The sequence below is a fragment of the Thalassophryne amazonica genome, chromosome 8 (assembly GCF_902500255.1).
Source record: "Thalassophryne amazonica chromosome 8, fThaAma1.1, whole genome shotgun sequence".
NCBI lineage: Eukaryota > Metazoa > Chordata > Actinopteri > Batrachoidiformes > Batrachoididae > Thalassophryne > Thalassophryne amazonica.
The window spans coordinates 111,446,357-111,462,900 of NC_047110.1; the positions used below are offsets into that span (position 1 = coordinate 111,446,357).

The 16,544-nt window shown below is 43.2% G+C and overlaps 1 protein-coding gene across 1 annotated transcript; it reads left to right on the top strand.

Annotated features, from left to right (window-relative positions):
• The first annotated feature begins 303 nt into the window (after positions 1–303).
• pnp6 (purine nucleoside phosphorylase 6) lies at positions 304–15,359 on the top strand. Its single transcript, XM_034175549.1, is given in 6 exon segments — positions 304–514; positions 2,983–3,086; positions 9,851–10,026; positions 13,130–13,320; positions 15,179–15,271; positions 15,274–15,359. Coding segments are annotated over 6 exon segments (861 nt in total).
• Positions 15,360–16,544: the final 1,185 nt, after the last annotated feature.

The following is a 16,544-nucleotide window of genomic DNA, read 5'->3' on the forward strand; positions in this document are numbered from 1 at the left end:
AACATGGAGTACTTTCAGAATGCGGTATTTATGAGTCAGTATAAATGCAGTCCCGCGACCCTTGATTGGACTAAGCGGTTGAAGATGTGTGTGTGTGTGTGTGTGTGTGTGTGTGTGTGTGTGTGTGTGTGTGTGTGTGTGTGTGTGTGTGTGTGTGTGTGTGTGTGTGTGTGTGTGTGTGTGTGTGTGTGTGTAAATGCAGTTGCAAAATCATTAAATCCAATGAGCTTTGAGGCCAATGGATTTTGGTGTTCCTCGATGAGAATGAGAATTGTGGTCATTATCATAAATGCATTAATGATAATGAGAAATTTGACATTGAACACTCATTCTTTACTTTTGATTTTCAGCTATGAGGAGTACAAGGAGAGGGCAGACTGGCTGTTGGCCCACACGGACCTGCATCCAAAAGTTGCCATCATCTGTGGTTCGGGACTTGGAGGTCTGGCCGACCTGCTGGACAACAAGACTGTTTTCCCCTATAAGGATATACCAGGATTCCCCATGAGCACTGGTGTGATATCAAGTTTTTAGGACAAAGCAGTGTTCATACATTATTAAAGGGGTCATATTATGAAAAAAAAATCTGTTTTCATTTACCTTTTATGGTTAAGTATGTTTGGTGTTTCATGTGAGACATCTCATACCTCCATTTGTTCATATCTCAATTTCTATTTGATGTCTTAGACAAGAGGGTAAAGTACAGCGATCAGAATGTCTCACTGGATTTAAGAAAGCTGGAAATGCTCCTTCTTAAAGGGACGTGGCAAACAGTAGCTCATTTACATTTAATGCAACAGGCACAGAAAAGACTGTTTTTAAGAAATTATTATCTTTTTCTTTTATAAATGAAACACATTAGTGTCTGAGGTATTTCTGGCTTAAAACGTTAAGGCCCCACCTTTACTGTCTGTAGCGTACGGACTGAAGCACATAGCATTGGTGCATTTGGGGCTTGTCCAACTGCTTTTAGTTATTAAGTAAAGTGCGTAAAGTGTTAAAGCGGAAAGTGCAAGGAAAGCAGGGTGCATTTCACAGAGATTTCTGTGAATGCTACGTCGGCCGGCATCAGCTGCTTCTCATCATATTGTGAATAGACCCTTAACACATTCTAATGTGAGCCATCAAATGAGCTCAAAATCTCTCTCAAAGACTTTGCAACATCAGTTTAGGTATTTTTTTTGACCATTTGACCTCATAGGGTTCAGGTTGACCTGCTGCTGAACCTGTTTCCTGTACAGAAATATCAGTTTTGAATATTAACAGGGGTGATGTTAAGTCTACTTAAATTCATAGTCTTGGTTTTGGCCACTCCAAAATCCCAAAGTCTTGTTCTCAACCCACACTCAACCTTTTAAGGTTTTTGTCTCAACTCAGACTCCATATATGAGGTCTGTCCCCATCCCTACAGGATACAAAGGGGTAGCAGTTAGTCAATTCGTCATAGGCATGTTTTGGTCAGGTCAGGTATGGACACAACTGGTACATCATTTGTTTGCATCTTTCACACTACAGAACCGGGTTGGGCCCTGGATAAAAACCACCTAGACACACAACAGCTCCATCCCCACTTCTCTGGAATAACCATCTGTCTGTCGCAGCCACGTGTTTCAGGCAAAACATAAATTAAACCAATCAAATGGTCATCCATCCTTCCCTTACAGAGCCAGGTACACTGGAAGCTGATGTGATGTCATTTAGATGGTAGACTAAAGCAAGAGGTTTTTTGGTGACTTAACTGCACCAAAGCTCCCTGAGGTGAAGCAGTATGGTGCAGTATTGTATTTATTCACAAGTCTTTACTCTTACAGGCAACATATAAGTTAGTGTATTTACAGACTATGCTAGGATTGCAGGTATTCACTCATTTGTGTTTTGTTGTGTTTTGCCACCAGAGGGGCAAATCAAGTTGAACACTGTAAAATGTTTTTAAAGCAGATGACATGATGAGGCCCTTTTTAGCACACTATTTTTTTCCACAAAGTAGGAACATGATAAGCAAAGGCTCTAAAGCCCTCTGACATCTTCTACAGCCTCGGGACATGACAAGTAAGCCTCTATGCTGAGACTGCAGGATACAAGAAGGCACGTAAGGCTCAGTACGTTCTGCATGGTAGATGGGGGCATGACCACTTAGAACCATAAATTCAACATTAAAATCTTAGAATCTGCACTTAAAGTCACAGGAAGCCTGTGAAGGGAAGATAAATCGGATCTGATCTGACCAAATCTGTCCATCCACTTTCTAAACCCACTCATGGTCACTACCAGTGAAGGGTTGTCCTTCACTGGTAGTGACCAAATCTCCTGGTTTATTCAAACAACTTCTAACAGCCATATTCTGAATCACCTGTACATACTGTACTCTTATGTGTTAATCCAGACATCAGATTTCTGAGTGCCGTGCCAGATTTTGTCATCTGCCACAGACAGATTAGCTCTAGTCACTGCAGTGTTTTGTGAATAAAAATGGGCAGTCTTCACCTCCTCTCTATTATGGAGATCAAAACATGATGATGGATCAAATGTCGCACCAAGATTTCTAACATTTTCGCTGTGATGAATCACACAGTCCCCTGGTGACAGCAGTAATTCATCATCTGGAAGTCTCTGCACAGCAGGGCCAATATCAGCCACTGCAGTCTTCCCACATTCAAAAGTAGGACATCAGATGATAGCCACAGTTTTCCACGGCAACCAGGCAAACATCCAGTTTTGCAATCTGAGACATTACCAACATTAACAGGCATGTACATCTGCAGGTCAACAGCATCAACACAACAGTGAGAGTCAGTCCCACAGCTGTGAATAATCTGACCAAGTGGCCCAACATATAGTACAGAGAAAATAACAGCGGACCTAGAACAGAACCTTGAGGTACCCCATACTTCCTAGCTGAGTATTCAGATGCTGTGCCATTATGACCCCTTTAAATGTACACATTCTAACAGCTGCTCAAACTCTGAATGTGCTATGTTCCAGTTCCAGGCCACGCGGGTCAGCTGGTGTTTGGCAAATTGGAGGGCTGCAAGTGTGTTTGCATGCAGGGATGATTCCGCTTCTACGAGGGATACAACATGCATACCGTAAGCTAGTCACAAGTGATTACTGTCAGTATGTGTACCGACTGACAGGAATGTATTAAGAAACACAAATCAATATTGTTTTGTGGATGTGCACCAACAATCATAGTTACAGGTACCAATTAGCATTTTTCAGGAATTCTGGGAGTTTTGTAACCATGCAGAGGTGGGTGGCACAGACCTGTAGTTTTATTCAAATGATGCAGTGCAAAGCAAGTTTTTGCAAGGTGCAGATCCGGTGTCTGTATTAGTTTGTGCACATGCACTCAGTAAAGGATGGATCAACAAACTGATGGAACTTGGAGGAGGAATGTGTGATATGGTTTGACACAGCCAAAATATGCTGGAAGGAAATATCTTATAAATGGCTTCATTTATTTTAAATTATTTTATTGGTGGCTTAAAACAAAGTCTGTTCATTGTATTTGCACAGATAAAGTCAGCGTTAACAGCCACCATCTGCCTCTAGCACCACACTTGCTGTTTCTCTGCATTTATGTCTGTCGATGTGCGTCATCCACTGAGTAGTAATTTTCCCTGAAAAAGCATCAGAAGAGTTTAGTTCTGCTTTAAGTGTCAATTTCAAACAAAATCAAAGGCATCAGAGGTGTGATGCAAACCCTGCTCACTCTGAATCAGCATGACTTCATCATGACACCCCTTATAATAACCAATCATAAATATGTTGCTGATCAATCTAAACTTAAGATCATCTCTCAAGCTCTACTGGTTGCTGAGAAAATATGTTTTTTGCACAATGTTTTTGTTGACTTTGACCTGATCCTCTCCAAAAGTTCATCATCTCGAGATATCTGTCCAAGTAATATTCCCACCAGGTTTGGTGGAAATCCATCCAGTCTTCTTGGATTTATTTATCATGTTGTTCACACACACACACACACACACACACACACACACACACACACACACACACACACACACACACACACACACACAACCGCACAGTACCTTTCCCCACCTCTTTGCCAGTGCACAAAGTAAAAAACAAAACAAAAACAAAAAACAAAAAAATGTAATAACAGTCTTAAGTAATGACAGTAACGTCATGTCTGCCATGATTCTATCCCATAGTCCCGTAGGCCCAAATCTCTTCGTTATCTAGTCTGTCTGTCTGGTAAAAAAGTAAAAAATAAAATGCACACACAGTCTGTAATTTTTTTCAGGCAACATGTAAAATTACCAAAGGATATGAAGTAAGATTTTACTAAGTATTTTTTAATCACATTAGAAATCCCATTGCTGACAATGGAGGCACTCAGCTCATGCTAGCATTAGCCTGTTAGCATCACACTATAGTATGACACTAGCGAGTTAGCATGTTAACATGAACCTGTCACCATGCTAATATTTTCATGCTAACATTAGCCAGTTATGTCTTTATATGACACTACCCATGTCATATCGCATTATAGGATTTATCCCATTAGCATGCTAACATTTCATGCCAGCTTGAGGCCTGTTAACATCACTTTATATGACACTAGTGAATTTTCATGGTAACTTTAGCCTGTTAGCATGACATTATGTGATGCTAGCACGTTCTCAAGACGTGAACAACTAAATTCAGGGTAAACTCCTACTTTAAGGTGCTCCAGTCGCTCAGGTCCTCAGCTCCTTTTTAAAGACGTTATAAATCCCGTTGCTCAGCTTATGCTAACATTAGGTGCAATCTCAGCGCCTTTATTGGCTGTGATCATAATAAAGTATATTTTATGAACTCATATTGTAAATCCCATACTATGACTAAAGAAACCTACAAAAACAGATATTATTTGGGAAATATCATATACTTTAATACATTTCCTAAAATACATATTTTCAGGGTTTTTTTTTCTCCACAGACAGGTGAGGTATTAAAGTATAAACCTGAACACTTACAGATGTAATGTGCTCATATGTACATATGACCTTCTTTCTCAACAAAATATCTGTGTGAGGACAAAGGTGAAGCTCAGAGTGTCAGACAGCATGCTAGAGCAGAGCTCAAGTTTGCTGCAGTTTAACAATTAATGTCCAGTAAAGCGTCACTTCGGTACCGCTGCTTCCATCAATACAACGAGACAAGATCAATCATTACTGATCCAGTGAAGTAGACGTTCACCAAGTGTTACATTAGAGCAGGCGGGGACGGACGGACGAGGCATCAGCAGGTCCAACTGTTTGTGAGGGTGGGTGGACTGGGACAATGCAGACAAAGTGTCTTGTCCAAGGAGGCGGACAGGAAGGAACCAAATCCAAGTCTACATACTGGCAGTCCACCTGACCACCTGCTCTGCCGCCCACATCCCGAGGACACGAGAACATCACAAAGTGCTTTGATGACCCTGAAAATGCTCTAAAAGATTAAAATAAATGAAAAAAATGGGGGAGTCTTTGGGATGGGCGGAGCTACAAGAACTCCACCAAAGTGAGTTAACTCTCCTGTTGCTGCAGATTACAGGAGACTGTTCAAATGTTCCGCAGTGAACCTGCTGTTCTGGTTCAAAATGGTTCTGCAACTATGAACAAAAGGAATGCAGACAGGAAACAAAAAGAGGACGTTTAGCTCAGAGGTTGGACATCACATCCATGATCTAGACCCGGATAAGCAGCAAAATAATGAATGAATGAATGAAGAAATATGAGGCGGCTGGTGTGGATTAGGGGTTTGCACTGTTGCCTCACAGCAAGAAGGTTCCGGGTTCTCTTCCTGCCTGGTTCTTTTGCTGTGGTGTTGGCGTGTTCTCCCCGTGTTTGTGTGAGGTCCCTCCAGGTGCTCCGGCTTAAAGACATGCAGGTTAAGTGAACTCCAGCGACCCCTGTGACCCTTAATCTGGCAATTAATGGGCAGATAGTGGCAACACCTTTTATTCAGGTTTATATTTGTGTTTTCCCGCTGACTCGCAGGCATTTGGATCTGGTCAGGAGACCTCTGAGATCTCATCTTGGTTAAATCCAGAATTTCCTCTCTCTCTTTTTAAATTATGTGACACGGTTGTCCCGCCGTCCTAATGGAAGCACTCTCATGCGGTGCACAACACCAGCAGATGAGCAAATGAACATTGACCATTTATTTATACGAGACGTCCTGACCTCGGGATGATAACACGCGTGTCTCACCCTAAATATGAGACAATCCCACACACGGCCCGGGGTCCATCTGCAGACAAAGAGATGATTCTCCAGAGCCGTCACTGGCCTCTGTAACAGAGAATGCCAGGCGGCGGTTTGCTGCTCCGCTATCATTGTTTTGTCTATAAACAAAACATCTGTTCGACAGACAGATTGTCTGAAGACGCAGTTAAACTTCATTGTTTGTTTGTTTTGTTTTTTTTTGTTCTTTTTTGTGCAGGACATTTTATCAGTGTATTTTTATGTCTACTGTATGTGCACAAATACTGTAATGAAAACTATTACATCAAGTTTTCCTTTTACACATCATCAGCAGATATATTTTCTTAAATCTTATTATAATTGCTGGTACATATCTGTGTGTCTGTCTGTCATGCAGAGGTTTCTGGACTACCTCTCAGCGGTCACTGGGCCGATCTGTTTCAAACCTGGCATGCAGTTTCAGCTGGGGGTGGAGTAATGGATATGATTCATGATTATTGACACAATCAGGCTGGAACTATGAAAGTTACTGGAGTCAGAATAGTATCCACTTTTTTCTTATGGGACCCAGATAAGCCAAATTTGGGACATGGGTTTGGTGGGGTGTTGCCAGGTACATGCCTAAATTGGGTCAAAAACGGGCCAGAACCCTGAAAGTTATTGGAGTCAGAAAAACACCCACGTTTTTCCTAATACCCGCCATCACACATAGCCAGATTGAGGCTGAATGGCATCAAAAATGACAATTTGGCCCACATCCAAAACGTGTGGAGTTGCAGTTCGAAAATGTTCTGACAGCCATCTGCGAGAGTCCACACAGTCGGTCCCAATCGGCCAGAGGCCACAAATGTGTTGCACATGTTCAAAACCCTCTGGGCGCCATCGAGATGGGACAACTATCCGACAGTGGTCCATGTGCAGTCTGAGGACCATCTGACCGCAATTTACATATTCTAATGGCAGCAAAACAGGATCCAAAATGATTTGAGTACGTACGAGGGAACCTCGAGATGGCTCTGGCACGTCAAAGCCTGCCGGGATGACTTGCACGTGCCACATATAATAATGTCCACCTCCAATGTACCCCCCTCCCCCCGGGAGCACATAGGATTTGCGCGCACACCACCGCTAATCTGAACAGGCTGTTATATCCACAATACACCTTACAGTACAGATATTTGTCCATTCCTTCCCATGAGTGATGTAAATAATATGAATTATTGTCTCCATCATATCTCCATATACCATGGGCAGCTGTGCCTCTCCGTGGTCTCATGCACAGTAACGCGTCATTGCACGCATCAGGCTTGTAGCTGAATGGATTTCACCGCTGTAATAGACAAATTATTACCTGATCACCTTCTAACTCTGTAGGAGATGTAACGTGGTGCCAGGCCATGACAGCATTAATAAACATGAATCTCACCTCCAACAATGGCCCAGGAGTGTTTCACAGCACAGGGTGGACGTGGAGCCAGGACTGCAGCCTGTGGTTAAAATCCTCTCACCCGGCTACTGTGTGCTGGAATCAACCACGCAAAAATAAATTCCATGTGACAATCCAACCATTGCGGTGTCCAGAGTTGCGTTGTGCTGCTGAAGTAAGCCAAAACACACACAAAAAAGAAATTAAAGTTCCCTGGAAAGGCTGCATCTGATGCATGGGACAGCATGGCCCACTGCCAGCAGTGTCCAGTAGCTGGCAACGGCATGCATGTGCGCCCCCCGCACACACGCGTAACTGTTTATTCGGCCATTATGAACACATACACACACACAAACACCCAGCGTTCATGTCATCAGTCCAGCACCTACTCTACACACACACGCGTAACTGTTCATTCAGCCATTATGAACACACACACGCACACACACACACACACACACACACACACACCCAGCGATCATGTCATCAGTCCAGCACTTACTCTACACACGCACACACACATGAGGTCAGTAGTGCTGTGAAGGGGAGGACGAGCGCAGATGTGATTGCATGGGTGAGTGAGTGACTGCACTATGCCGGCTTTGACACATGTGGCATGAGTCCGGTCCATACGTTGGTTGTATTCCGATGTTCAGTACCGGCAGGGACTAGAGGAACACAGCGCTCCCTCCCACTCTGGTCCCATGTTTGCCATCCAGACGTTTGGACATCGGGCAGTCTGCAGAGCTTTTTATGGCCGTCTGATAGCAGTCTGTGTCATCTAAACTGTTGTCTACATGCACTTTGGATGCCATCGTGCAGGTGTGGACGAGGTAATCTGGATGCGTTCTGACACTGCTGGCCACGCCTCTTTTCCTCCCAACTGTGTCCGATGATGGCAATATTTGCTGTTTTGGGCTGGTTCTTGCACATTCTTGCTATGTGTGACGGGGGCTTAAGGGACCCGACTCAAGTGATACAAGTGATAAACTAATCATCGATAAAGCAAACACAAACTGGCTGGAGAAAACTGGAAAGATGGCTAAAGAATCCAGTGACAAAGAAACAAGGTGACGGAACAAAACCATTGAGAACAGCAGAAATAAACAAATGATAACTAAATAACAGACAATGAAAACAAACCGGCAGTAAAACTTAGACTAGAACTGAACCATGGCTGAAGTGTAGAAAGTGACACAGAAAAAGTAGCAAAGTAAAATAGAACCCAGGATAATGAAAATAAACAACTAATAAATCCAAGCAGAAGCTGACGGTGAGTAAAAGGAAGGGGCAAAATATGGATCAACTTCTAGATCAGGGCTGGGCATAACACACTGTGTCACATTTGGTGCTTGTATCCACATTTGTACAATTTTACTGTAAAATTGATGATCTGGGAAGCTAAATGCTGAATCATTAGTTTTTATTTTTAATTTGAATGCTGGAAATAATTTCTTTTAAGCGATAACTTTCCTATATTTTACACACCTTTCCTGTGCCAGCAGGGGAAAGGAATGCTGGGATATTTTAAATGGGACTTTCTGTACAATAAATGGTAAATGGACTGCATTTATATAGCGCTTTTCCATCTGCATCAGATGCTCAAAGTGCTTTACAGTAATGCCTCACATTCATCCTGATGTGAGGCTGCCGCCATACAAGGTACTCACTACACACCGGGAGCAACTAGGGGATTAAAGACCTTACCCAAGGGCCCTTAGTGATTTTCCAGTCAGGCTGGGATTTGAACCGAGGATCTTCTGGTCTCAAGCCCAACACCTTAATCACTAGACCATCACCTCCCCTAAATAAATAAATGAATAAAATAAAATTAAAAATTAAAATAAAAATCGGATTCTGCAATAAAATGAGCAACAGAAATGTTATTTCTGGCAGGTATTTCAGGTGAAAATTTCTAGCAACAAAGTCAATGGATACTTTTCAAGAATTTCAAAGTCCAAAGTGACTTCAAACTGACTTCACAGGTGGCAGCAGCACTCGCTCTAATTAGCAAAATACCTCCACAGACACAATGTGGAGAAAAATATGTTTCCAAATATTCTGGTTAAATAGGTTCAGTTCAATGCAGTTCAACAGTCTCCAGTCAAATATTTTACAGGAGACAAACCTCAGAACTTACAGAACGCACAAAATGTAACTGATCAGTAACTCTCCTTTGCCCACTGGTACCTGGATCCGGTCCTGCTTCACGTGTTTGTGTGTGTAGGTGACGTACCTGGTGAGGGTCTTCTCCCTGCTGGGCATGCAGACTCTGATCGTGACAAACGCAGCAGGCGGACTCAATGACAGCTACGGTGTCGGTGACATAATGATCATTAAAGATCACATCAACCTGCCAGGATTCGCCGGGAACAACCCCCTGTGTGGACACAATGATCACAGGTACATTACAACCCCCTGTGTGGACACAATGATCACAGGTACATTACAACCCCCTGTGTGGACACAATGATCACAGGTACATTACAACTCCCTGTGTGGACACAATGATCACAGGTACATTACAACCCCCTGTGTGGACACAATGACCACAGGTACAGTACAACCCCCTGTGTGGACACAATGATCACAGGTACATTACAACCCCCTGTGTGGACACAATGACCACAGGTACAGTACAACCCCCTGTGTGGACACAATGATCACAGGTACATTACAACCCCCTGTGTGGACACAATGACCACAGGTACAGTACAACCCCCTGTGTGGACACAATGACCACAGGTACAGTACAACCCCCTGTGTGGACACAATGACCACAGGTACATTACAACCCCCTGTGTGGACACAATGACCACAGGTACAGTACAACCCCCTGTGTGGACACAATGACCACAGGTACATTACAACCCCCTGTGTGGACACAATGATCACAGGTACATTACAACCCCCTGTGTGGACACAATGACCACAGGTACAGTACAACCCCCTGTGTGGACACAATGACCACAGGTACAGTACAGCCCCCTGTGTGGACACAATGACCACCTGTACATTACAACCCCCTGTGTGGACACAATGATCACAGGTACAGTACAACCCCCTGTGTGGACACAATGACCACCTGTACATTACAACCCCCTGTGTGGACACAATGATCACAGGTACATTACAACCCCCTGTGTGGACACAATGACCACCTGTACATTACAACCCCCTGTGTGGACACAATGACCACAGGTACAGTACAGCCCCCTGTGTGGACACAATGACCACCTGTACATTACAACCCCCTGTGTGGACACAATGATCACAGGTACAGTACAACCCCCTGTGTGGACACAATGACCACCTGTACATTACAACCCCCTGTGTGGACACAATGACCACCTGTACATTACAACCCCCTGTGTGGACACAATGACCACCTGTACATTACAACCCCCTGTGTGGACACAATGACCACAGGTACAGTACAACCCCCTGTGTGGACACAATGACCACAGGTACAGTACAGCCCCCTGTGTGGACACAATGACCACCTGTACATTACAACCCCCTGTGTGGACACAATGATCACAGGTACAGTACAACCCCCTGTGTGGACACAATGACCACAGGTACATTACAACCCCCTGTGTGGACACAATGACCACAGGTACAGTACAACCCCCTGTGTGGACACAATGACCACCTGTACATTACAACCCCCTGTGTGGACACAATGATCACAGGTACAGTACAACCCCCTGTGTGGACACAATGACCACAGGTACAGTACAGCCCCCTGTGTGGACACAATGACCACCTGTACATTACAACCCCCTGTGTGGACACAATGACCACAGGTACATTACAACCCCCTGTGTGGACACAATGACCACAGGTACAGTACAACCCCCTGTGTGGACACAATGATCACAGGTACAGTACAACCCCCTGTGTGGACACAATGATCACAGGTACAGTACAACCCCCTGTGTGGACACAATGACCACAGGTACAGTACAGCCCCCTGTGTGGACACAATGACCACCTGTACATTACAACCCCCTGTGTGGACACAATGACCACAGGTACAGTACAACCCCCTGTGTGGACACAATGATCACAGGTACAGTACAACCCCCTGTGTGGACACAATGACCACAGGTACAGTACAGCCCCCTGTGTGGACACAATGACCACCTGTACATTACAACCCCCTGTGTGGACACAATGACCACAGGTACATTACAACCCCCTGTGTGGACACAATGACCACAGGTACAGTACAACCCCCTGTGTGGACACAATGACCACAGGTACAGTACAGCCCCCTGTGTGGACACAATGACCACAGGTACATTACAACCCCCTGTGTGGACACAATGACCACAGGTACAGTACAGCCCCCTGTGTGGACACAATGACCACAGGTACAGTACAGCCCCCTGTGTGGACACAATGACCACAGGTACAGTACAGCCCCCTGTGTGGACACAATGACCACAGGTACAGTACAGCCCCCTGTGTGGACACAATGACCACAGGTACATTACAACCCCCTGTGTGGACACAATGACCACAGGTACAGTACAGCCCCCTGTGTGGACACAATGACCACAGGTACATTACAACCCCCTGTGTGGACACAATGACCACAGGTACAGTACAGCCCCCTGTGTGGACACAATGACCACAGGTACATTACAACCCCCTGTGTGGACACAATGACCACAGGTACATTACAACCCCCTGTGTGGACACAATGACCACAGGTACAGTACAGCCCCCTGTGTGGACACAATGATCACAGGTACAGTACAACCCCCTGTGTGGACACAATGACCACAGGTACATTACAACCCCCTGTGTGGACACAATGATCACAGGTACAGTACAATCCCCTGTGTGGACACAATGATCACAGGTACAGTACAGCCCCCTGTGTGGACACAATGACCACAGGTACAGTACAACCCCCTGTGTGGACACAATGACCACAGGTACATTACAACCCCCTGTGTGGACACAATGACCACAGGTACAGTACAACCCCCTGTGTGGACACAATGATCACAGGTACATTACAACCCCCTGTGTGGACACAATGACCACAGGTACATTACAACCCCCTGTGTGGACACAATGATCACAGGTACATTACAACCCATCAGCAACAGCTTCTTAAACAGACACGCTATTTATCATTTGGTATGTTTATGTAGTTTGGGATAAGGATGAACAATGAAACATGTCAGCTGCCTATTTTTTTTACACTACCCAATCAAGAGCCCGTGGATCACCACGGGCAACATGTTCGTTTGAACTGAAACATCCCAAAAGTGGCATTGAGAAAACACACAGGGCCCTATCTGCACATGGTCTAATGTGCATGGTACAAGTGCATTTGGGGGTGTGTCCAACTCCACTTTTGCTGTTTACGCAGTACACAGTGAGATGCATGCAAGCACCAATGGTCCTCAAGGCCGGCAGGGGACATTTTAATTTTTCAAGAATAAACACACAGTTCGAATCCTTTGCCAATCATGTATCTCACCAGGTTTGGCACGCGCTTCCCTTGTATGTCAGACGCTTATGACCACGAGCTGAGGACTCTGGCTCGGGAAACGGCACATGAACAGGGCTGCGGTGACTTTCTGCAACAAGGGGTTTATTGCATCGTGGCCGGACCAACATACGAGACCGTAGCAGAGTGCAGACTCTTGCAGAAACTGGGCGCAGACACTATAGGTAAGTCAACCACACAGGACACCATCACAGTTCACATCCCAAAGCCACATTTGTTGATTTCATCTCGGTTTTGCACTTTACCTGCTTTCCTTCTTTCATCATCTCTGAGAGATTATCTCATAAAGGATTTATAACACTGATGTATGTCGACTCACATCCAACGCAGTGGGATTCAGACAGTAATCGCTGCCTGACAGAAACCAGGGGATTATCTGTTGACCTTTGGGTTGGGGTGCGACTAGAGATGGGTATCAAGAACCGATTCCTTTCGGGTATCGTTAAGAAATGATTCGATCCACCCACATCAATAACCTTTTTGCTTAACGATTCCCTCATCAGTCCTTCAGAGTGGCCGTTGTTTTTGGGGGTGTTTGTCAGGAAAACGATCATTTCTCTACATTGATTACAGACCTTGCAGCGGGTCTGTAATCAACTTTTCTGCAGTGCAGCTTTGCTTTGAACCTTGAACCAATTGAAGCAGTGATTCGTAGATTGAGGCAGTGCTTCAATCTATTGCTTTGTTGATTCATTTTTTTCTTTCGCTTTATCTTAATTTTCCCACGCTAAAACCCTAAAGAGCATATGTCTGTGAGTATTATTTACGTTTTTTTATGTTAAACCGACCTGTTATGGTCTTTCAAAACAGTTGATAGATGTATTTTATAACTTAAAAACGGGGCCGATGCTAATGCATTAGCATGTCTATGGCATTCTCAATGTTAAAGTTAGTATTATGCTGTTGCAGCTGTCAGCACCTTTGTGTGAATTTGTTTTCTGTATAATAAGCATTTGTTGTCGTAAAAGAGTCAAATGTATTACAGATTGTAATATTTTTAAAATTTATTTTTGTTTATATATTAATAATAATAGCAACCACAACAATAATAGTAATAATAACTAATCTAATGATTAGTTATTATATACAATTTTAGAGAAAGAGACAAAAAGAACCAGAATAAAAACACAACAGAAAACAGAAAACCAACTAACAATGAACATACATAAATAAATAAATACATATAGAAATAAATAAGTGTTTCCTGTGAACACCTAGTGACTCTCACACCTCCACTTCATCCCTGTTTTATTTAAGTTTAATGACAATTTGTTTTGGTCAAACCACATTTTCAATTTGTTAATTTCTTCAGTGATTTCCTCCAGAACTATCTGCCAAGTTAGAAAACTGCTGCATCCTAGTAAGAGCAGAATACTACTGGAATTAATCTGAATAAGGAAAGTTGGGGTTTTTTTTCTAACTAAATGGATGCTGCACTCACCGCAGTTTATCGTCTGGAATAGTCCCAGATTGCATTTCAGAGCTTCAAGAATTCAAACATTTTCGTGCACGTGGTGTTGGGGGGTAATTTTGGTTTCAGCTTTTTTTGTTTTTCACCACTTTCATCCCTGAATATGTGAATCGTGAGTCACTTTTGTGTGGATTAAAGTCATTAACTGGGACTCCTGTCCGAGAAAGAAAAAAGAATCGTCCTCCGTTCTGTTCACACAGCTGCAAACGCTGCGCGGCTCTCTGACGAGTCAAGTTAGAATGACAGAGTCCAGTCGGAATTAATAACTTCAAAGCGAAACACCGTTTTGTTTATTTTTATTTATGTCCAGAGATCAAGGATACAGTGACCAGTTTCATATTTATTTAATTTAAGACTCAATGACCACAGGTACATTACAGGTACATTACATAGAAAACCTGTAAAGCCTACTTTTAGTACAAAATTCACAAGAGGTATCGATAAGGGAATCGATAAGGAATCGGATCGATAAGCAGAATCGACAATGGCATCGATATCGATAAAATCTTATCAATACCCATCCCTAGGTGCGACTGTGTGTCTGTGTCCAGGTATGAGCACGGCCCCTGAGGTGGTGGTCGCTCGTCACTGCGGCTTACGCGTTCTTGGTTTGTGTCTGATCACCAACAAAGTGGTGGCAGAATATGAAACCACGAAAAGGTGCTGGAGACGACCCAACGCCGGACTCAGGATCTCCAGAGGCTCGTCAGGAACCTTGTGCCCAAAATCTAGGACCATCATCAGAGACATGCTTGCAGACACACAATTTAACAGGTTGACTTGGAATACTGCTGGGGATATTTCAAAAATCATTTAAAAAAAACTTTTTCTCCACAAAATCTACAAGTGCTTAAGTGCAAAGGAAATTAAGCTTTTGTTGTTGATCGTTTAGAGATTGTTTCAATTCATCTGTTGCTGTCCAGTCTTTAAGCCTCTCAAGGCAGGCACTGCAGATTTGCAACAGCTAAATATCTGATTTTTCCTGTTACTACAAATTAATTTGAGCCTGAGAGGGTTAAAATTAATCCTTTGATGAAACAGGAAAGTTGAAACCTAAAAACCACAAATGTTGGAATCAGAGGCAGAGTGTATTGGTAGAATATAACATTTTAAATTAATATATTCCAAGTGAAAATTGTTTCTCAAACGGTTTAAAAACGGCTTCAGAGTCGAATAGATAGTATCATATCTGGATTATTCTCACTATTAACGCAACTCAAATGTAATTTGTTATTGTTTTAGTGTATTTGGGGAGTTGGGTGACATTATTTTTTATTGGTTAAGTCTGAAAAAGTTTGAGAAACACTGGTCTATATGATGCTCAGGACTTTAACAGAGTATCTAGAGAACAAATACAACTTTTTTTAAAATAGATGCTTATTTGAGTGCATCTTAACAAAATGCTGGAATCAATTTCATGCCTAATTTTATGACCAGCACATTATTACTGTAATATCCCCATGTCTTTATGCTAATGGTTTTTTATTGGAAACCATTAGATCTATTAGTGGCAGCATCCAAATCCTTGCTCTTATTCATAGACTTTCAGCCTGGCTGCCTAATATTTAAATGATTGTTTGACAGTGCCAGAAGTCTGCCTGCAGATTGTTGAGCCATAGTTCATCATACCATGTTTTCTAGAGTAAAAGCTGCAGGCTTTTCTTTTTATTTTGTAGTTCGAAAGGAACTGCAACCTATATTCCAGTGTGGCCACACATTCAATAATATTAACAATAATTATGGTTTCATGTCGAGAAAGAGCACTACTGATGCAATATTTGCTTTGAGAGTGCTGATGGAGAAGTATAGAGAAGGCCATAAAGAGTTCTACTGTGTGTTTGTGGATTCAGAGAACGCTTATGACAGGATGCCAAGAGAAGACCTTTGGTATTGTATGAGGAAGTCTGGGGTGGCAGA